The 23,050-nt window shown below is 36.4% G+C and overlaps 1 protein-coding gene across 4 annotated transcripts in view; it reads left to right on the top strand.

Annotated features, from left to right (window-relative positions):
• The window catches only part of LOC121303796 (CBP80/20-dependent translation initiation factor-like), a 127,674-nt gene extending 106,528 nt beyond the window's left edge, over positions 1–21,146 (top strand). For all 4 annotated transcript variants that reach the window (XM_041234601.1, XM_041234592.1, XM_041234608.1 and 1 more), the window contains 3 exons: positions 6,833–6,988; positions 17,813–17,866; positions 19,022–21,146. In XM_041234601.1, the coding sequence (XP_041090535.1) occupies positions 6,833–6,988; positions 17,813–17,866; positions 19,022–19,237 (426 nt within the window). In that variant the 3' untranslated portion in view covers positions 19,238–21,146. The remainder of the gene's footprint in view (positions 1–6,832; positions 6,989–17,812; positions 17,867–19,021) is intronic.
• Positions 21,147–23,050: the final 1,904 nt, after the last annotated feature.

Below are 23,050 nucleotides of genomic sequence, written 5' to 3'. Positions count from 1 at the left end.
TAATTGGAGAAACGAATGCACTGTTTTACATTGGCTGGATTAAAAAAAAAAGTCATCTTGCCCCAGGCTGTTATGAATCAGAATGTTTCACAAGGTTGTTTGTGTCCTCTGTTTTGTCTTGTGAGTGACAGAAATGGCAATATTGTGTGGGGCGATGAGACACTGCCACTAACATCTGAGGATGCCAGGTTCAGATTCAGTTTAGGTCCCATGTAAAATCATCTCGGTTTGACATTGACCTTTCGTTTAACATAAGCACTAAAATAAATTATACTTGTACTACAGTGGTCTCATACATTCATAATGCATACTTTATTCATACAAATCCAACCTTATTCTATATAATTCTAAAACTACAAAGGTTAAAACCTATTTGAATGTTGTGCTTCTACGGGGCGGCTTTTTTAAAAGAAAAATATAATAAGTAAATCAAAGTTGACAGCAGAGCAGTGAAACCTGGTACGTATACTATGTGGGCAGCTAGGTTATAGGACTACCAACATGAGTCATGCAAAACCTATGTGTTGTTAATTACCTTGTCATGGCTACTATAACTCTCAAACAGGTCGTCCATCCTTGTTGTGATAGCCTTTAAACAACAGATTACTTCCAGAGACTCACGCAAAACTTCGACAGCCCCTCAGTACATTACAACCCCTAATACTACAAATCAACTGTTACAAAACTCATTCAATCAACAGAATTAGGCAAACTACCATTACCAACTGTAAAGTAAACACTAACACAGCTGCACAAACAAGCACGGCTTAAAAGGGACATCTTACGCAAATGTACACACAAACATAGACCATACAAGTATAGCAACCGAGACGAAATTAATCTTTAAAACCGCAAACTCACTTCAGAACATGTAGGTACACGGGAGGCACCAGAAAGTCATTGTAAAGTAAAGAAAGCGGCACACTCATTTAGGTATTGTGAACCCTTTTGCAAATAAACAACGATGTAGAAACATCTGCTTCAAGTTTTTGAGTAATTTAATTTTGCAGGTTTGTGGTCATGCATGATCATTTTTAATTTCAGTTTTGATTTGTTCCCATTTTCAGTTTTATAAAGTCTTAAAACAAACCTACAAAAGTGTTTTTTTTTTTTTTTTTTTGTTGGTTTTTTGTAGTTTTTATTTCTGATTAGAACATACCCTTTGGTATTGGTATTAATATTGTTCAACAGCCAACAATATGCAGGGCACCAGATAAAGAAAGCAGGCTACAATCGTAATGGAACCGATATGAATTCAGCCTGGGACAGTCAGTCTCACCTGATAACAGTTGTTTAAAGGGTAAATCCATCATATCACAGGAAAAAAAAATACTCACAAGCCCCTAGGTTGTTACATTTTTTTCCCCATGACAACTGCACATTGTTTTCCGTTGAGACAAAAAAAGGGCTATTAAGATTATGTGCTGTCACAAAACTGCCAGACTCGACAGAGAACTGGATTGATCACAGTATTTGGTTTGGGTTCAAGAGCAATGGATTTGGTGGTGGTCGCAGAAAAAATCCAACAAAAACCTAAGGTGGTGCTAGGCAGGCTTAAGGCATGTCCTTTTGGGACAATGTAGTAAACTTGTGTGTGTGTGTGTGTGTGTATGTATATATATATATATATATATATATATATATATATATATATATATATATATATATATATATATATATATATATATAATATAGCTTGCTTCCAAGCTATCATCTTTTAAAAGCACTAAAACTCATGACAAACAACATAAATACTTCTATTACTTCTTATTTGGAACAAAATACACTAAAGAGTTTGGGAAATCCTAGAATGTCTGAAGGGGGTGAAATAAAAATAAGTATTTCGCCATGATTTAACCCTTTGCAGCGAGGTCTGCATGCACACAACTCTTCTGTGTTCAGGTGTCTTTGTACAGTTCTTTCGTGCACTATTATGCCTGGTGCTTGTTGGCTGTTAATCTGGGATTTTTTTTTTAGCTGCTTGGACAATTCTCCTACCTGCTGTACCAGTAATTCAGTTGAACTGATCTTGTGGTACTTCTTGGTTATTGCTGTGATTGTGCCATTTCCATTGTTGTAGCTTGCTATGGGTGCTTTTCTCAAACATGAATCCAACTCCTTTGTCTTGACCATAATCTGCTTTGTTGCCAAATGTTTTTCTTCAATAGATGATGGAAATAATTACCCCTTTTCTGTCTATTGACTTTATAATGCAGCTTAATTACTGTGTAATAGTTTTCAGTCAATTATATTAAGTATAGGATGTCAATGCTTTTGTCTGCAACCTGTGTGTGTGTGTCACTATATATATATATATATATATATATATATATATATATATATATATATATATATATATATATATATATATATATAGACACATATAGACACACACAAAAGCATTGACATCCTATACTTAATATAATTATATAACTGACTTTTGAATATATATATATATATATATATCTATAGATATTATCTATATATATATATATATATATTATATCTATATAATAATACTGTGTGTGTGTGAATGGAGGAGTTGTGCTCATTAATGGGGTTAAGAGAATGAAGTAGCTTCAGTTTAGAACTCTGGAGGCCCTGAGCTGATTTCTGTGTCTATACTGGCTGCCCATGCAGAAACATTAAGGCCTCCAGTTCATGTCCTGTTTACTTATATACAATCCTTCTCAAGTGCAGGTTTTAATCTGGAAGAGCAAGAAACTGCTGTAGCTCTCAATCATCTGAAGCCTGTGTGGTTTTACTTTTCATGGGTGAAGGCTCATTGCCATAGAAATGAGAAATCAAACAAACACAGAAATTGCCCTTCGTCTCCCTCCCCACTGTGACCTCCTTTCTGTGGTTAAGCACGGCTGTCTGCACTGTTACAGTTTCACAGCTCTCTGCAAACCAGTGCTGGTGTCTATTAGGAAGTAAGCGTGAGACTTGTCACATCGTAATTCTGTCTTCCTCCCGAGCATCAGACTGAACTTCCTCTTGTCTGGCACCAGTTGGGTGTGTTCACACCACCTTGCAAAGTTGTCCTCCATGCTCTCATGTGGGTTTAGGCAGCATGTAGCAGCTGCGATCAGCATAGTGTGGCAGAAGTTTTATCATCTTTTGTGATCTATTTCTCTGGGGCAGATTAGAATTTACTTTTAAGTTCAGACCAGTTTTTTTTTTTTTTTTTTTTTTTGTGCAGGTACAAACAAACTGGTAATGTTCCCGAATAAGCAAGAAACAACTATTTTATCATCATCTTATTTTTAAGCATAATATTTTTCCATACTGAACTTACAATCTCTTTATGGCTTCCCTACTCTTAGGTCACCTTAACTTATTTATTTAAGAATTATTTTGACAGTTATCTTGCTCACCATTAGAAACCCTTTTCAGTCAGTTTCAATTAGGAGACAGACTGAACACCCCCTCTGTTAAAGACTTTTTGTTTGTTTTTTCGTTCCTTTTGGGAGGTGAAATAGAGGTATTGCACTGTGTTTTGCAAGCAAGTACAGGAAAGACCTCCTTTATGTCCCTTATAACATTATCTAGTTTAAGCTGTAGTTTTACATTTTATCAAGGTTATTTTGCGTGAAATTATAACTTAATGCTGTGAACTCGTATGTATTTTTAGATTCAATTATCATCTCTAATCCCCCTATCAACTTTGATACAAATCTTTTTATCAGCATGGAAGCTCAATTGCTGGGCTTTGAGTTACTATGCTCTGGTAGACTCACCAGTTTAATTATGAGTGTAGAGACAGCTGCTGTTTTTAAGGTTAGGCTTAAGACTTGTTTTGCTGAAATCTGCTTCTGTTATTACCACAGTTGTGTTTGGGGGGGGGGGGGGTCTGCCCTCCTAATATTCCTCTATATTAGGGTTGTTTATTGCAATAACTTATCATTTCAAGTTCCAAGTACTGAGAGATTAAATAGAAGTAGTATTGTAGTAGAACAACATGGCTTTGTGTCAGCAGATCATGTACACACAGGTAATGCCAGGTAAGACAGAGGTCATCCTCCCACTCAGGGAAATGGGGAAATGTTCATTCTGGGCTGTATAACTTACTGTTAAAATAATGTAAGAGTACACTATTTTAAGATACTCCTGCTCCTTTCCATGAAGCAGAACTCTGTTCATACATAAGGAGCTAAAGTCAAAACAATAGTTGTTTTTATTGACTTGAATTTGACTGAAGCTCTGCCAGACTGAATGTGTACATTGTGGTCAAGGTGGTTTCTTAGGTACGTGATGTGTTTTTTTTGTTTGTTTAGTTTTGTTTTCTCCTCGCTTTTCGGTGTGTATATTTTCTTTTTTATGCAAGAAGCAGCTCTTGCAGATTTTGAGTTGGGTCTCTTGCTGTTGCTGTTTTCAGGATGTGGTGAGGCGGCAAGCCGGCAGAGGGAATTGTATAGGGGAAGTGGAAGGAAAAATGATGGCAAAAAAATACATAGTTTGGAACCTGTAGCACACCCATACTTGATATTTTCATTTCATGACTTAACTTTTGTACTGTGTAGCAAAAACAGTGTCATGTTTTCTCAGAAACAATGTCACACAATGATTTTTGAGCATCATCCATAACTTTAAAACTAAAAGAAACTGGACTTCGTTGGAGTTTGTATCTCCAGTAAAATAAAAGGTGAAAGATAGTTCATCTTCAGGAAAAAAAAATGGCACAAAATCATACCCCTTTCAGAGATAGGAAAGTGATTTGATTTTTAAATATAATATAAACCAAAAGGTATGCTACGCAAGAGCTATAGATTAGGAGAGAAGATATTCATACAGGGTGTCTCCCAAAGCTGTGTTGGCTTGAAAACCGAACATGGCTTTCAGGTAGGATTCTTCTGATTCACAGATGGAGTTTCCTCGTCAAAACATACAGTAGGAATTTGTTTCCCAGTAAAAAATATTTTACATGCAGTAAACATGATGAAAAAGTAGAAGTATTAATGGAGTTTTAAAATGTAAACCAGGGAGAAGGGACAGCCCCCAACATACAACACTTCACTTATCATCCAGAAACTTATAATAACGTTGCCTCCCCCCATTCCGCTCTTTTGAGTTTAAAGGAACAGCCTACACAAAATGTGAAAAAAGCATACATATAGTCAAAAACATTATAAACTTAAGAAAGCCAGTTATTGGAATAAACCCACATTTAGGTGTTCAAAGATACATTTGTAAAAAAAAAATATATATATATATATATATATATATATATATATATATATATATATATATATATATATATATATATATATATATATATATAGTATTAAATATATACTATATTATTAGTGCTAATACTTTTTCATACTTTAAACCAAAAAAATATGCGGAAGCCATAACCAATATCATATTTGAGTAATGTATGTTCATTTTTGTTGAATCGTGAAATTCACATTCATTTTTCTTATTTCTGACAAATTTGCAGCAGGGAATTACATGTTTTGTTTTCCCTAAAGGTTGGTTTAGAAGCTGAATTGTTTTAATTCTTCACAGACGAGCTGGTGGAAATGTCTGGGTATTGTTTTCACAGGCTTAGTCAGAACTAGAACAGAAGATAATACCTCACCAATCTATGAGCTAGAACCAAAATATTCCCCTCCCTAAAAGTTATAAAAAATAATAGAGGGCAAGAAATGCAGATTTGTTATGTATTAAATGATAAATTAGGTGTTGTGTTGAAAAAAAAAATCTCTAAAGGCTAAATATTTTGCTTTGCTAAGCAATCAAAATGAGTCACTGGATCTTCCTCCCTTGTGAAATGTGGTCCATATAAGAGAACTCCCGTGCAATTTTCCATGTCTGAAAAACTTGACACTAATGGCTCCCTATATTAAGTGACATGAGAGACTGAACAATCTCCTATTAAACCCATTACAAACTGACCCCTGCTGGTCAGTGTTGCGGCAGGTTGCCAGTTCACAGGGAGCAGACCTGTACTTGAAGGCTGCATTCACACTGGGTCAGTTTTGAAACAGACTTGGTCTGGTTTGAAACAATATATCAGTGTGCTTGCTGTTCACACTAATCTGCGAGCAAAGGGACCAAGTTGGTTTGGATGCAAGTTTTTGTGGCTCTTTTTGCATTTTTTTCAGGACTGAGTTTGTTTGTGTTCACAGTGCAGTTTGCAAGTACCCTTGGTTTGTTTATTCACACATGCCAACAATCCCTATATAGTCGGGACAGTCCCGATTTCTGTCCCGATGCATAGGAATTTTTTATTTTTTTTGGTGAACAAAAAATAAGCAAACACTTTTGTACTATGTTGAATGCTGCACTACGAGTTAGTTTGGAAAGCAGTTAACACTGAAAATATGAAGGTTGCTTCTGGGAGTTTCCGAATGTTGTGTTTTTTTTGTTTGTTTTTAAGACTAACACTTCCTGAGTGCAAGTTTTTTAAATATATATTGCTCAAGAATAATAAAAAAGTAACATTCTGAATGTATCCCTTTGGCTTGCCATCTCTCTGCCCATCACTGCTTTTCATGTGACAGAAGCGTTTTCGATGCCTGTGAAGTAGAATGCAGTGAACTAGAAGTGACGCATTGAAAATTCTACCTATATAAGATATTATTGACCTCAAGTTTTGAGTAACTGTGGTTGGAGTCGTCATGGAAACCAGTGGAAATGGATGAAATCACCACTATCTTAGGTTCATTGAAGAAGTGCAAGAAGCAACACAGTCATTTTAAATAAGCAAATGGCAACAATTTTTTGTATATAAGTGAATGACAATATCTGTGTCTGCTTAAACAGTAAATGTTATTGCATTGAACTAAGTTGGTGGTTGTCTCCTGTGTGTGTGGCTGTGTTGCAGAGGGACTTCACACAGCGGGAGGGGCTGCAGCAGTCGGACGTGGAGCGCTGGCTCGGCTTCATTACCTTCCTCTGCGAGGTGTTCGGCACCATGAGGAGCAGCGCTGGGGAGCCCTTCAGAGTCCTTGTGTGTCCCATCTATACCTGTCTCAGGGAGGTGAGTGCCTGGGATTCTTCTAACACTGGCACTATATTGGGATGCATGGAAATTAGATTTCTGGTGGTTCAGATGGCAAAAGAGATACCTCTTTTATTCTATTTCAAGGTACTTAGTAACTGACACATACATCTAGCTACACATGTATTGCTGTAAAAACCCAGGGGCTGAGTGGGTTAGAGGATTGACAATGAGATATGAAACCTTTCAACTCGGTCAGCAGTTAATGTCCACCTAATGCAAGTAACTTGTGGAATTAGGCAACTGTTAAAGTTTATACTCGGTCATTGCAACCTGGTGGTTGTGGTAATTGTCAGCCTAGTTATTACTGGACTGGTATCCATGTGAAAAAATGAACAATACTGCTGACAGTCTTTCAGTGATGTTAACAATCTGATGAGGATGGAGTCTACGCTCTCACCAAGGCAGGAGCTGTGGATTCCTTCAGTTTCCAGGGCTGTCCATTCCTGAATGATGTGTGTGTCTGTATATAAAAAATCAGAAGTAACATTTACACTGCTGTGCTACAGGGCATGCATTATATACAGCTTTTAGATATTTTCGTGCTATTGCAGATACATGATGAAAACGTATGTTAACAATGCTTCCATCGTGTAGAAACCACACACAGAATATCCAGTCCTACTTCCAGCATACATTTGGCAGGCACACAGGACATCCCCCATTCCTCCACATTAAACAAACCTAATTTATCACACTCCCCTGCAGAGATCCTACTGCTCCAGTGCTAATCACAGACTTTAAGAAGAGCCAAATGCCCTGGGTTATTTGCATTATTCCAGCACCTGCCATTACTGTTTTGATTATTTCTTTTATTAGGTTTATATCTCATAGTATCAAAGCACCACCAAGCTTCAGTGTATTTGTAGAGAGGAGTGGAGTCTCTCTACTCTTGGATGTCCAGAGCATAATTCAAAACTGACCACTCAAAAACTAATAAACTTAATATTTTGTAGTCTAATATACCAATATATATATAATATATGTAATATGCTGAGACTTTTGAATTAGTTATCATAGGATAGTCTTAATTGATAAACAGGTGCATTGTAGACTACCAAAGTGCTTTCTATGTGTAGTGGAATACAGTATTCATCAGTCGACAGCAGGCGCTTTGTGTGCTTCAGTAGCTTGGAAATCTTAAGCTTACCCATAAAGGAACCTATCATATGGCAAATATAACATCTATTCCGAGTATTGCAATCAGAAAGCCAGCAATCAAGGAACTGAAATAATTGACCATTGAGGCTGGAAAAGCATGAGGTAAAGCTTTGGCATCATAGATACCTTTGGTTTCAATCTAGGTTTTAGGTGCTAAAAGCAAATATTGCAGTAATAAAGCTGGTAAAGTAGGACTAATTTCACTTCTCTGTAACAGTTTTTTGGGGTTTTTTTTTTTTTTTGGTTTTTGAGCTCCATATGCATTAGATTTTACATGTAAGTCTGTTTCACATGAACACGCTAGTGAACCAGTAACCACCTTGCTGGTCATAATAGTAGCTGTTTCGCAAGGTATATTCCTGGTATACAGATTTTCTAAGGAAGTGATTGCTTACTACTGTCTGATTGTCTAGAACTTCTCCCCAGCATGCTGCAGATTGAGAGATTTTACGGTTTACCATGTAAACAGTTAATTTACCAAACCTGTGCTAAATTTACCATTCTCATTCAACGTGCCCTCGCTTCAGTTGTTATGGCTGTCTTTGTTTCCTTTAGCCTTTAAATTACAGCCCTCAAATATGCATAGTAAACACAAAACAATAAAACACATTAAACAAAAAACTGCAAACTACATGAGAAGATCAATCTTGTAGTGTTCACACAGCTTAAAGTCTTACATATTTTTTTATGGAAATTAAGATAAATAGCTTTGTATACCCCAATGGGATATTTGCTGTGCCTACATGAGCTGCATAATGTGTGCAAGGTTAACCCTAGCAGTGATTGTTTCATGCTTCAAGGTTATGGTTTCCATGGCTTTTTTCTTATATAATTTAGTATCAAAAGTCAACCGGTACTGTACACATGTGGCCAAACGTTTTGCATCACATAATAAAATTAACACATTGTGTTTCATAAGATTGAATGAAACCTGTTAGGGCTGCTAAGGTTAAATTCCTCATTGTATACATCGACGTAAATACTTAATAATCAATTCAATAATTACATTTTTGTAACGCTCATAGTTGATAACATTATTTAGTTTATCAGTGTAATCAATGTATTTAATCATTATTATTTAAGTTTGTCAATGAAAATGCACGAACACCCTGCCTTGCTATTTGTAGTTTTTCTGCCAGACAAGCAGTGGCTGTGCGCCTTTCTTTTCTTTCTCGTGTTAACTAGCATCTGATTTGCTAGTCCCATCCTACCAGCGAATCCCTTTGTAATCTCTTTGTAAATACGCCCCTCCTGTGTGTTCGATGTAAACAAAAAGCACGTTGCCTAGAATCCAGAGGAGGATGTAAACAAAAAGCACGTTGCCTAGAATCCAGAGCAGGATGACAGGCTTGTATTCCTGGCAAACAGACTGAAAATCAATTGTGCACATTGAAGAAAACTGACTGTATAGTTTGCGCATCATTGGAGTTTAAAAATGAACTGCTATATAATTCATATTTAATAATATTCAATAACGTTAATAAACAAAATAAGCGATCAGTGATGTTAAACAGAATTGTGGAGTAACGACCAGCTTGACCCATATAGCGGGTATGCATGTTATGGTAAGTAAATCAGTTTAGTTGTATGATGACGGTGATAATGATGTTTTAGGCAGGGATTTCCGCATTGTGTTTCATAGATGCAATGTGTGATGCTGTAGCATGTGGTGTGTTTTTTTTGTTGTGTATTTTTTTAATATATATATATATATATATATATATATATATATATATATATATATATATATATATATATATATATATATATATATATTTGTATTTATTTATTATTATTAGGTCTCTATCCTAAAATTCTAGTTGATGCAAAACTTTTGGTTATAGCTGTACAGAATTGCTGCCATAGAAAAGGATACAGGCCTCAGTGTTTCACAAGACGTGGTTATAGTATGCGTACACATATACTGGGTCTGTAGCAGTCTTCGGTCATCGAGACCAGTCCTCAGCCTCAAGCCCGGTTTGAGGACATTTTTTCAGATCTAGTCCTTGACCTTGGCCTCGGGTGTCTTCGGCCCGAGGACTTGTGTGTTTAAAACTGGCCACGTGTAATTGCTCATACTGATAACTGATTGCTATTTTTTTTTTTTTTTTAATGAATGTTTTCCAAAAATGTTATTGTGAGTTAGATTTAATTTGTCAGTTTTGTTTCAAAGTGTTTGGCAGTGTACTGCAACGCGCACAAGCTTTATTCACTGTAGCTAATCGGCGCACAGTATTTAGAAGAGAAAAAAAAACAAAAAAAAAAACAAAAAAAAAACTGCGACACTGACTGGGCATAACCAATGAACTTTTATTTGTGCTACAGTCATTTACAACTATTTTCCCGCTCTGGAAATGCCAAACTGGACTCACGGACACTTATAAATTATCTAAGTTATTTGTAAGTTCTTATCTTTTGATAATGGCCACTGAACCAAAAATTGTTAAATATGCATATCACATTTCTCCATCGAAAGCAAACAAATGGAGTGCCAGATGTCTTAAATGCAACGAGAAGATTGTGGAGCCCAAAGGGGACAACATCTGGATTTAATAAGTAAGTATTTTATTTTATCCCTCTTTATGAAATGTATATTCATGGCTTCAATAAATAATCAACAGCTAAACGTGAAAAAATATCCAGGTGTTCCCCCCATTAACGTTTGAATGAAGTAGTCGATAGGCATTTTGTAAAGCGATTCCGACGTGTGCTAATAATATAACAGGGATGTTTTACAGCCTATTTGTAAAGATTTGTTTGTCCATTAAAACCTGAGCATATAATTAAAATATCAGATATTTATGAAAATAAATGCTTTGGAAAAGTCGTTTTGAATTTGAATCGAATATAGATACATATAGTTGAAGCAAATTGAAACAAACAAAAAGTGAGCAGTCTATTATAGTGTATTTGAAGTCTTCTGTTCAGAATTATTTATCTGATTATAATTTATATTTGTAATCAGATTGCTGCAATATAGCTGTTTATGTTTCCTTTTATAAATATATCTTAATAATAATAATAATAAACCAATTTAATATTATTTTTTTAAATAGGTGTGTTATAAATATTAGCATATTAGACCAATATTAAATTGATCACATTCAATATTGTTGAATTTGGATATAATCATGTATTATATAAATAATTATTAAATTCAATTATTAGTTTTTATAAGGTGAGAAATGAGAATGAAATGTCAAATATTGCTCTCATTAATTATTATAACTGGAATTATGTTGTACAGTAATCAAAAGTAATGTTAGGAAATTAAGCAATATTTTGCAATGATTAAGCTATGTTAATTTTGCTACAACATATGCAAACATTCTAACTATTGCATAAATGTTGATTTTATTTATTTATTTATTTATGTTTACTGTTTGTTTCAGACATCTAAACAGAAAGCACCCAGATATTTTTGATTCCTACAGAGAGGGAAAATCAAACAGACCCTTGCAGCCCCCCCTCTGTGACAGATTTCTTCAGGTCTTCAGACTCACAATATGGAAGCTCATCCTTAACTACAAAAAAAGGTTACTGCTTTGGTAGAGCTTCTTATTGTTTCCTGTGGGATACCAGTATCAATTGTGGAGAATCCTGCTCTTAGAAAGTTCATGACAGCTATGGACCCGCGGTTTATGATGCCTTCCAGGCACCACATTTCCCAGTCTGCGATCTAAAAAATGTGTGAAGCTAAGAAAGAAGAAATTAAAACAGAACTAAGTGTAGCAAATTTTGTTGCACTCACGGTGGACCTGTAGTCAGACAGGCAGCATTTATCGTAGTCACCCCGGGCATACATTTGTCAAAAATACACTTCAAACACACCTTCTTCCATTTGCAGCATTTAAGGGAAGCCATACAGTTGTAAGAATTGCAGAAGAAATTAGGCACATTTTTGGAGGAATTTAATATAAGAAAAAGTGGCTCACATTGTTACTGACAATGCCAGTAACACGAAAAAGGCATTCCAAGTCATTAATGAACTGTCTTCTACTGAAAATACAGAATACCTTAACCTGTTAAGTTTTGACGATGGCACAATATGGCAAGACCTGGGTATAGCAGATGCAGAGCATGTTCAATGTGTGTTAGTTAGGACACCATGCACTCATCCTCCATGCTTTGCACACACGCTGCAACTTGTTGTAAGAGATGGAATAAAGAATACAGAAGAGTAGCAATGAGAAAATTCTGAAAATTAGGAAATCTTTCTCAAGAAAGCACATTCCGTGAAGCATTTGAAAATACATCTGGAGCAGGAAGATCAATTCCAAGTACAAATGCAACCCGCTGGAATAGTTTGCATAGACAAATCAAAATCATTGTGTCCTTGGATCAGTACAAATTAGGTCAGTTACTGAGAGAACAGCAGCTGGAGCATCTTCTGCCGACACCCAGAGATCATGCAGTCTTGACTGAATTTGTTAATGTTCAGGGACTGACTACTGGGGTTCAGTACAGGACACAAATGCTTACAAAAGGATGTTGCCTTTGTTGGAAAAGATATTGTGCATTCCAGCCACTTCAGCACCTGTTTAAAGGGTATTCAGTCAGAGTGGACTGCTAATGTGACCACACAGAGCAAGAATGGGAGACAAGCTTCTCTCACAGTTGGTGTCTTCAAAGTGCAACTCTTTAGTCAAATAAGTAAAATGCTAGTTTTTCCTGTGAGCAGTGTGGTTCTGAATGAATGTCTATGTGGTCAGTAGACATTTAATAGTGAAATATGATCACAGGGTTTTTGTGAAAAAATGCAGTCATAATTTGACACAAACCGTATGATTTTCAAAAGGGGCAAAATAAGAACTAGGTCGCAAAATGAGTTTTAAAGTCTGATTTATGCTTTATTGGTGTTTTCAAAGGTTTTGGGAGTGGGTACACAACGCTTTTTATATAAACCACTTGAAACCCATATATTCAATAACCCAAATAAAGTTTGAGAAACCAGTTTGTGACCTTGTTCTTATTTTTCCCCTTTTGAAAGTCATGCTGAAAATGTTTCTCGTTGTTTTTATTAATGCCTTTGTCTTCAATTAAAATATGTTTTACAAAATTACCTGTGCAGCATAAAACAGTGAAAAGTTGTAATTGAGTTAATTAGTTCTGAAAAAGTTCCCATTTAACTTGCAGTGTTTTCTACTCTGATGGAGTAAAGTGTTTACATTTACTGTACTGTACATTTTGGAAAATAGCTCTTCTACACTTTACAATTGTACAAGTTTGATAAAAACTGTCTACATCTAACCCAACTCTTACCATTAATAAAACTGCATGTTTGACTGTGGCATTGTCTTTTAAATCCTTGTCATTGACCTCAGTTTGAAGCACCCAGGTCTCGACTGGCCTTAACTTTTTCGGGCTGCTTGCCTTGGACTCGGCTTGGGCTTGTGGCTCCCAGCCTCAGCCTCAGTCTCGGCCTCGTGGGTCCCAGCCTTGATTCCAAGACTGCTATGTAATAGGATTATACAATGACCTAGCAGAGCACTGAATGTAAATTAAATTTTGAGATGAAAGTAGTTAGTTTTGATGTTAAATTGACTACAATTACTTAAAATTGCCCATGTTTATTATTAAACACCTTTTTCCAATTTGTTTGGGCAAATAAAAATTTAAAAAAGCCACAAATTGTGTGTTTCCTTTGTTGCATTATATGGGTTGTTATTTTTTGATATATTGGTTGTGTTTTAGTTTTTTTAACTGAAAACATGATTAAAAGGAAATTAAAATGTCTGAATTTTATACTTATTCAGAATTCAAGAAGTATAAATAAAATAAAATGTCATGGGAGATTTCATTTGAAACCAAACTGAAAAAATGAAAGCTATCCCTTTCATAGCCACTGACCTTTGGCTGTTCTCTGTCTATCCAAAGTTAAAACAAAAACAACCAAAAATCTCTTCTAGAGTTGCCAGGCTCATGGTTTCCTGTTTTATCTAGGGCCGTGGCTGTAGCTTTGAGTTTTTATTCCCTTGCAGCCGTATAATTTGTGAAAGCTTTTTTCTAAGCTGTCAGGCGTTTCTTTGACAGTGTCCAGACTTGCTCACTAGCTTTGATCATCTTTTTATCCAAGGCCCCCACCATTAACAAAGAGGTGCTTGTGTTATTGCCTGTTTTTAATTCTGCCCTTCGCAATTTCTTAGACCTAGAAATGTGAATATACTGTGTTTCCTTACTTAGTTTTACTTTAGAATTTGTGATGGTTAGATGAAAAACACCGATGTGTCTTGCAAGACTTGCAGACAAATTGTATTTGCTGGTGAACAGTGTGATGGTGTAGATCAGGGGTCTGCAAGCGGCGGCCCTCTTTATCAATGTATTACATTTAAAAAAAACATTAATTAGATCCACCTCCTTGACACTTGCGCAGCCAGCTTCTGTGTTGTTGTTGCTGGAGTGATTTTCTCACACCGCACGCAGTCTGTCAATGGTTGTTATGCAAAAGTTCCAAGGCATACATCCAACGTCACATGGAAGTACATAATCAATGCTTATGCAGTAACTGTATGCTAAGAGCTGTGAATTTTTTTTTCTTGATGGGAGCAAAATGTACAATTTAATAACTACATTTAATGTTAAATGGGAATAGACTAAACCTGCATTTGTGTGTTAAGGCTGCTTTTGGTGGGAATCCACGTACCTTCAAAATACTATTTGCGCACTTATTTTTCGTTTGAGTTTTTTTTTTTTTTTTTTTTTTTTGCTGTTGCACAGATAAGCACTGTTTGAATTCTGCATGATTTTATATTGTGAATTCTGTGTGGTTTAAGGTTGTTGACTGAAAAGACGATAGCAGCGGTATAGCGGTAATGTCTTTGTTCAAAGATTTCCATTTTTTTTAATAAATACGGTATAATTGTACTCTATGTTTTGCCCAGTGTGTTTCTGTAAGTTTGTTGGTATTGTGCAGGTATTACAACCTGACAATTGAGTAAAAATTGTTCAGTTTTGCCGGTGTCGGCCCAGAAGCCGTTTTGTGGGCTGCCACAGCAGCCCCAGGTTACGCTGAGGTTGCCGACCCCTGGTCTAGATGTCTCCTTGTTATTCTGGCGTATCGCAGCAGAAGAAACAAGCAAACTTTTTTGATGAACCCATCTGCTGCAGTGCAAGTAAATACTGGTAGACAATAGTCCAAGCAGCAAAGCTGTAAATCTCTCAGAGCCCTCCAGGACACTGCGGTTTTGACGGTAATACCTCCAAACTGTTGAGTTGGGTATATACACAAGTCAACAACCCCTTAATAAAGAAACATACTTTATTTAGAAGTCAGATACTGTCAAGATCCTAATTATTCCCTGGATCACAAACTATTTACCTGCATCATTTTATTATTTTTTTTTTTTTAGTTCCATAAGGTTTTATAGCTAAGCAATAGTCTTCTTACAACAGGGCAAAGACTGTTTTTAAACATGTCATAAGTTATTTGTTTGTGAGAGTACTTTCAAAGCATAGTTCCTAGGCTAATGCAATTATTTAATAATATAATATATATATATATTAATATATATATATATATATATATATATATATATATATATATATATATATATATATATATATATATATATATATATATATATATATATAAAATCTCTCTTGCCAGTAAAGTAAATTAATAATATGCACTTGTACATTTACAAAGAAGTGGTGACAGTAATGGCCAGGTTTTACAAGACGCGGCAGCGTTTTTAAATATGAGGTGGCAAAGTAGATACCATGGTGCCACTTTTGGCACCTTATGCAGAAATGGTGTGTTACAAATTGGCCTCAGAATACAGGCCCATCTGTGGCTTAAAATGTGTTTTCTTCAGAATTTGTTGGTTGCCTGTTCCAACAGACAGGGCACAGTGAATAGAAGCAACTATGCACAGACTGTCTCAGTGAAGATGACAAATATGCTGTACAGAGAAACATTTTGACATAACTGTTTTGGTTCATTCCATATGAAATCAATCAGAAAAAGGCAATTTTTCACTTGACTGCCTCTGATTTTGATAAACTTTTGGACATATTATTGTCTTTGGAAGAAATGGTTACACTGTGTAGACCTGAGTGACCTTCCATTCATGAGATACAGGTCATCAAAGCTTGACCTGGTTTGGACACCCACCCTACCTTTACATGGTCATAATTGACATAGAAAGCTAGTGTAGGTGTTGTTTTAAAGCTCTGAAATATATCTATTCATTATATCATAATTGATGTGAAGTACAAGATTTTAAAAAGTTGTGTGAATCTGTGACCTTTGACCTCACCCAGGTCAAATCACGTAACCTTGGATTTGTGTCACTATTTGATAGGTAGCCTAGACCCTTATCTACATTTCCTGCAAGTTTCATGTTGTGCCTGCCTCTAGTTGAGGTGCAACACAGAGTTCAATGCAGAGTGTTAGGTGACTCTTCTAAGTGAAGCAATTACACACCTAATTCAATTAAACAAAATGTTTTATTTGCAATCAAGTATACGCTCCTGTACTGTTAAATTGAGGCTGCAGTGATCTGGTGCAGCTGTAACAGCTATTAATATATTAAAGAATTAATATATTAGTAGCTGTTATATTAATAGGTGCCATATTTACACAATTGGCTAAAACAAATAAATATAGGTGAATTAAATATAAATCAATACTAAATTGTGCACCTTTAATTCTGTTCCCACCAGTGGTACTTCTGTCAGCACATATTTGATATTTTAAGTGATGCTTCTCCAGGAGCTGTAATCTCCACTGTTCAAATCCAATGAATCACTGAGCCTGGAAGGACAACGTATTGTTAGAAGTGGTGGAAATGTCCTTATATTTCTGCATGCAACACAGTATAACACTTATGCTTATGTTGCCCTTTTCCTTTGCAGCCTGTCAAGGCTTTTGATTTTTTGGCCATCTTCTTGTCTTTCTGGGTGTATGTCCTTCCTGTTGCAGTTGTTAGCTCCACTTATGTCAGCACATCCCCCATGTCTACAATAAATTGATCTGGGCAGTGTGGGAAACGGAATGATCGTGCTGGTCCATTCGTGTGCAGGAAGTTAATTTCAGCCTCCCGTTTCTTCTGATCAGCAGACGACACCAGTCCGAGCCACAGTGACGGTCATACTGAACAGTAACATATCCTTTCCTTTCAATCGTTTTTGGTTATTGATTTCACATGGAATGACCGTTTTTCAACAGAACCTGTGCCACTTCCAAGTTATCACTCTTACTAATTAAAAGTTGGTTTACACCAGTGGAATATAACTTTACAAGTGAGTGCTGACTTAGTAATCACTTCAATGCTTACATAGTGCCCTGTAATGCAGTCCACCATACTAGTTGTCAATGTTGTTTTTTCTCCACATAAAAAATGGAATCCTGTGAACACCATCAAATCATGTTAATTGTGTTGATTGGAAGACGGTACCCAACGGCATAGAGTTTCTGTTGGTTATGTAATGCGCAGCTGTTGCATTGGAACTGCTGTGGGCATTTGTGTGGCATTTACCTTCTTCCTACATTTGTAACCTTCAGATTTATTGATTTATTTTAATTTTTAATAAGCCAGCACTATTCATGATCAGAGTGCGTAACACCTGTCTTCTTTTAGATGATCCAGGGTTGTTCTGTCTGCTGCTGTTGATGCTGTATTTGTTTGCTGTGTTTTGCAGTTGTTAGACTCGCAGGAGGTCAAAGAAGATGCTGTCCTGTGCTGTTCAATGGAGGTAAGTACAGTCTGTTTGTAACAAAAGTGTTGCATCGCTATTTAGAGATGGAATGAATATTAAGGTTCATTCGCAGTAAGAGGTTTTTTTTTTTTTTTTTTTAAATACGGTAATAAGGAACTTTTTGTTTTTTGCTCAAAATCCAATCTGCTGCTTTCTCTGTCATTACATAATGGGTTGCACCCTAGTGGAAATATATCTCAAAACAATACAAAGGGGCATGAGATTGAGATGGCCTCATCGGAGACGTGTCTGCATAGTGATTAGATCAGCTAAACGGTGCTCCAGCACCTTTTAAATCAGAAATGAATATTTTGCTAGAAACACAATTTTTGCACATTTGTGCTTTATAGAAATGTTGAAAACAAATATCTAGTACTGATACTTTGTTTTGTTTACTAAAAACAAAACATATTTCTAGTTTTCAAAGCATATTTGGATCTTTTTTTTATAGTGACTTCAATCCATTTAGCTTGCAGGTTTTTTTGTTTCTGTTTTTTCAAACAGAAAAGAGAAAAAGACACTTGTTTTAAGGCTTCGTAAATGAAAGTGATGGGGGACTACTTATTTCAAATGGGTTTTAGTAGTGCATTCTATATGGGGGTATAAACCAAAGAATGTTTTTCTTTTATAATTATTACATTAAAAGACTTTGAATCTGTGTAGACAACAGTGGTTGCTCCCCAGGCCTTGACTTTCTCCTTAAGAGGTGGTGGTGGAAGGTAGGAGACCTATGAACTGAAGGCCGTAGCTACTGTTCATATTTCGTTTCATAGTTATACTTATAAATTTATTGTGAGAGCCAATGATATATCCTCTACTTTGCTGTAAATATATGTACACAGTTTTACAAAGGAATAAACATGGTCCTTCTGTAAACCATTATTTGTCAGCCTTGTCTAGGTTCTATATTTATTCAGAGCATCAGTTTCCATTTAATTTCCTGTACTTTTAAACTTTAGTATTAAACATGTTTATTTAAATGGGATATTTGTAGCCAATCGCTGAATTACGGGATTGCAGAATTCCAACAAGAGTACCCTGGAGCCATAAAAACAGGAAGCCAGTAATAACTGCAGGAGTTTTTTGTAAATGGTCATTTCAGTCAGTACATCTTGTATTCTGACCCCTGTTCTCTCTCTTCTGTGCCGACAGCTGCAAAGCACCGGAAAACTGCTGGAGGAGCAGCTGCCTGAGATGATGATGGAGCTCCTAGCGGCGGCGCGCGACAAGATGCTCTGCCCGTCGGAGTCGCAGCTGACACGCTCCCTACTGATGGAGGTCATCGAGCTGCACGCCCATCAATGGAACCCACTGGAGGCCCTCACCACCCAGTACTACAACCAGACCATCCAGAAACTCACCACCTGAACAGAGGGCAGGGAGGGAAGCCAGGGAGGGCCGGAGGGGGGGTAGGAGGTGGGTGAAACGGAAAAGACTGGCCGTGCAGACAAGGACGTTGTGATCCACCATATAATATTAATAAACAACCATAACATAACGAAAAAAGATAACTGCGGAGAGACATCCCAGCATGTCATCTGGAATCATTCAGCAGAAGAGATTGTGGGCTGGAGGTGGGGGAGGTGGGGGTTGTCCCTTCTTTTTTGTGTTTCAATTCGTGTGCCAACCTTCCTCCCTCACAACCCCCCCCCCAGGGTTTTGTATCATAGTGGCTACATTCACAGACTTCAAGCCAAGATGCTTTCTAAAAGGATGGGGGCTGAGAATAGGCTAAAGAGAGGGCTAAAGCCAGGCTTGGTATTGTTCCCATGCCATTGTGTGCAGACCACAGTGGCCGACGGGCAGGAGACAACAAGCAGCAGATGTCTCGGGGAAGGACAATGGAAGGCACGTTCCAAGCCAGACCTTTGAATTGAATATTGAAAAAATGAGAGAGAGACACATAATGAGACATAAACAATCCACTTTTAACAAGCAGTGCTTGTTCATTCAGTTGTTCTTGTTTATTATTCTTTGAAATTCTTTTTGTTTTAAAAATGATTTGAAATTCTAGTATAGACCTATTGCACAGGTTTAATTTATTTTGCACTGTTTTAAGTCAAACGCTTAAAAAAATAAAGACCAGTCGAATGGAATAGTGTTTAGAGCGTACAAGCAATTTAAGTAAAGTTTTATTGTAGGAAAAGAGGACATTTGACAACAAGGGGTTTGTGGGAAGTTTTTAACCATTTGGGAGCTCAGAAGCAGTGTAAACCACATCAGTTTAGAGTTTAGCATCATTGTTTTGAACCTACTGTATTGGAGTGACTTTAAAACTTACTGATGGTAAGTGCTGCAGATAACTGGAGAAAATGTATTTTCTCCCTGCAACTGGCAACCCTCAAAAAAATAACGAAAGAAACTAATGTTTGTCTGCTCGTTGCGAAGCTGCTCAAATAGTGGTGTGTAATTTTAACCATTTTGCAAAGGACGTCTATGAAATTCTTTACATATGTTGTCCTTTTTTTTTTTTTTTTTTTTTTTTTTTTTTTAAATGTGGGTTTTGCAGCTCCTAAGAATATGTTACCATTATAGTATTTTCACTTACTGGCTTACTGCTGAGATGTAGACAGGCCAAGCTAAGTGGTTGCATATATATTCTATATATATATATATATATATATATATATATATATATATATATATATATATATATATATATATATTCCTATGTAGTATAGAATTATAATATTGGGAGACTTCAATATCTAGGACTCACACTTCAGAGGACAGTGGTTGGAAAAATATGTTTGTGTTCAACAACCCTACAGGTGTTTTAAATTGGGCAAGTCCCTTTTTCAGACTGAGCATTTGCTGCCATTCAATGAACCCTGGAAGACAAGCTTAAATTTGTAGTGCTGTTGGGCAATTAGTCACCTTGCACCCTGTTTCTGCATGAAAGTGTGAAATCCAGCTCTACATGTGATCAATCATGTTGTAATCTTCTTTTCTAATGTAGTGATCACCCTGTTTTTGTTTTGTTGTTTCCATTTTGAAGTCCTGGCAGACATGCTTGTTTTGCTCAGGTGATCGCTAAACAAAATGTGCTTCATCAAAGTCATCGGAACCCTTTTCAATTGCCCCAAATGCTTTTCTTTATTTTTTATTTATTTTTTGTACTATGTTTCTGTTTAGCATCACATGGTTTTGCCAGGTTTAAAATATAGTTTCTCTTGTGATAATGTGTGAAATTAAATTGTATATGCCCCATCAGCTGCCACGAGACTCTCTATTGACCGATTCAGCATAACTTATTAAACATCAATGAAAAATGAAAGAAGGGATGCTGTGGTCTTATTTCTAGTGGAAACACAAGCTAGGTTTTTGTCCAATGTTTAAACACATACTGGTAAATGTATATGTAAGCTGTTGGGGGAGGGGGGGATGGGATCTTTTGAATGCTCGTGATGACAAGCTATTGGTTTTCAAAATGATGTGCATTGGTTGGGGGAAGTAACAGAACAATGCATTGAGATAAGCACAGACATGTATACAATCGCATGACTTGGACTAGTTAACACTAACGCATACAGTAATTTAATGAAATCTGATTTTTACACTATAACTCACAAAGTTTATTAGGACAAATGTAATACATTTTAATTCTAAATGCTGTTAATGACCCTGAATAGTTACAACTGATTCCCATAGTCTGTAAAGTATTATATATACAGTGCTCCCTCTCAGGGACACTATGAGCGTTATAACCGAAGAGCGTTATAACCAGGATCATTTTAATTAGCAGTTTTTAAACTATAAATAGTCTGGCTAAACGCGGTCGGGAGTTCAGTTCAAAGTGACAGACAAGCAAACCAAGTGAGAGAAGGAGAGCGGGGCTGAAGCATCTCGTCTCCCTGAGAAAGCTGCAGCACCTCTCACAGCAAAAAAGTAAATACTTTAGGAAAGATAACCACGTAATAGGCCTAATATTTATTTAGTTATAAAACAAATGCTGAATAAGATGTTTGTGTTATAAAGTGCCAGCACAGCTTTTCTTCAGTTCAGATACTGTATCAAAAGGGAGAGACAGAAACAGAAGTTAGACTGAGAAGTTGTTTATAGTTTGAACAACACCGGTACACTCTTTTCGGTTTTAAAATGCGCTCTGTTCGCAGACGCACAGGTGTTCTTAAAGGGAATGTTGAAGCCTTATTGGTTGTAAACTTACTCCTCCTCATCCCGCACTGTGCTTTGGTTGGCTGGGCGGATGATTCCCTATTTGATGTGAGTTAGCCCTCGCATGAGACCCAGCTTCTAAATCCGGTTTTCATGCGCTATTGCGGCAGTTCTCTACCGCTGTCATTTTTGCGCTAGCAGAAGTGGCTGCACTCCTATTTGCTAAATAGGGCCCAATGTGTCAAAAAGTATTGGCTTGGTATCTTCAAGGCAAGCTCCAGATAAGCACCATTTTCTCGGTTGGAGATTTTTTTATTCAAGCATGTATTATATATATTTTTCCCCCTCTTAAACCTGCAAGGTCACGACTCCTTCTGTCACATGCTGTACAGTGTTGACTCATTAAAATCATTAAATTCCTCAATAGTTAAGTCTGTCCCTACCTATATTGTCTGCGACAATTAGTCTGCGACTAACCATGTTGTAACGGCACAGGAAGGTCATGTACTGAAGTTTATGCCTCCCCAATAATTTGCATCCATCCCTTTTCCTTTAGTGGGTTTTGCCACTTTCCTGTCTGGACTGAATGTCGGGTTTATTGATTGCCACATTGTGTGCTAGTTTTAGGAGAGGCAGACTGATGATTTATTAAATTTGCAGTTTTAAGCACACATTCCTCAGAACACTGTTCTTTTTATGAGGTTTAGAAATTATGAAATGAGAGAAATTGTTTTAAGATTACATCAGATTAGGTTATTTGAATGTTCCAGCAATATTACGTCATATGAATATGTCTAAATTATCTAGCATACAGAATTGGTGCATCTCCTAGCCAAGATTTAACATGGCATTCTGTGGGCACTGCTTTTCAGTCCACTCTTGTTATATTTTATTAATATTATCTGTAGGATTACATTTAGCTTTATATTATTATTTTCTTTTTATGTGGTTTAGAGAATTAACTGAGCTTTAAAAATAAGTCATTTACGGACAGCTAATACAATGTAAACAGATTTCTATTTCAGAAATATTTACTGCAGAGTTTTGTGGTGTAAGCTTTAAAGT

The sequence above is a fragment of the Polyodon spathula genome, chromosome 2 (assembly GCF_017654505.1).
Source record: "Polyodon spathula isolate WHYD16114869_AA chromosome 2, ASM1765450v1, whole genome shotgun sequence".
Taxonomy (NCBI): domain Eukaryota; kingdom Metazoa; phylum Chordata; class Actinopteri; order Acipenseriformes; family Polyodontidae; genus Polyodon; species Polyodon spathula.
The sequence above is the reverse complement of the archived record's forward strand: the minus strand, read 5'-3'. Positions and strand labels throughout refer to the sequence as shown.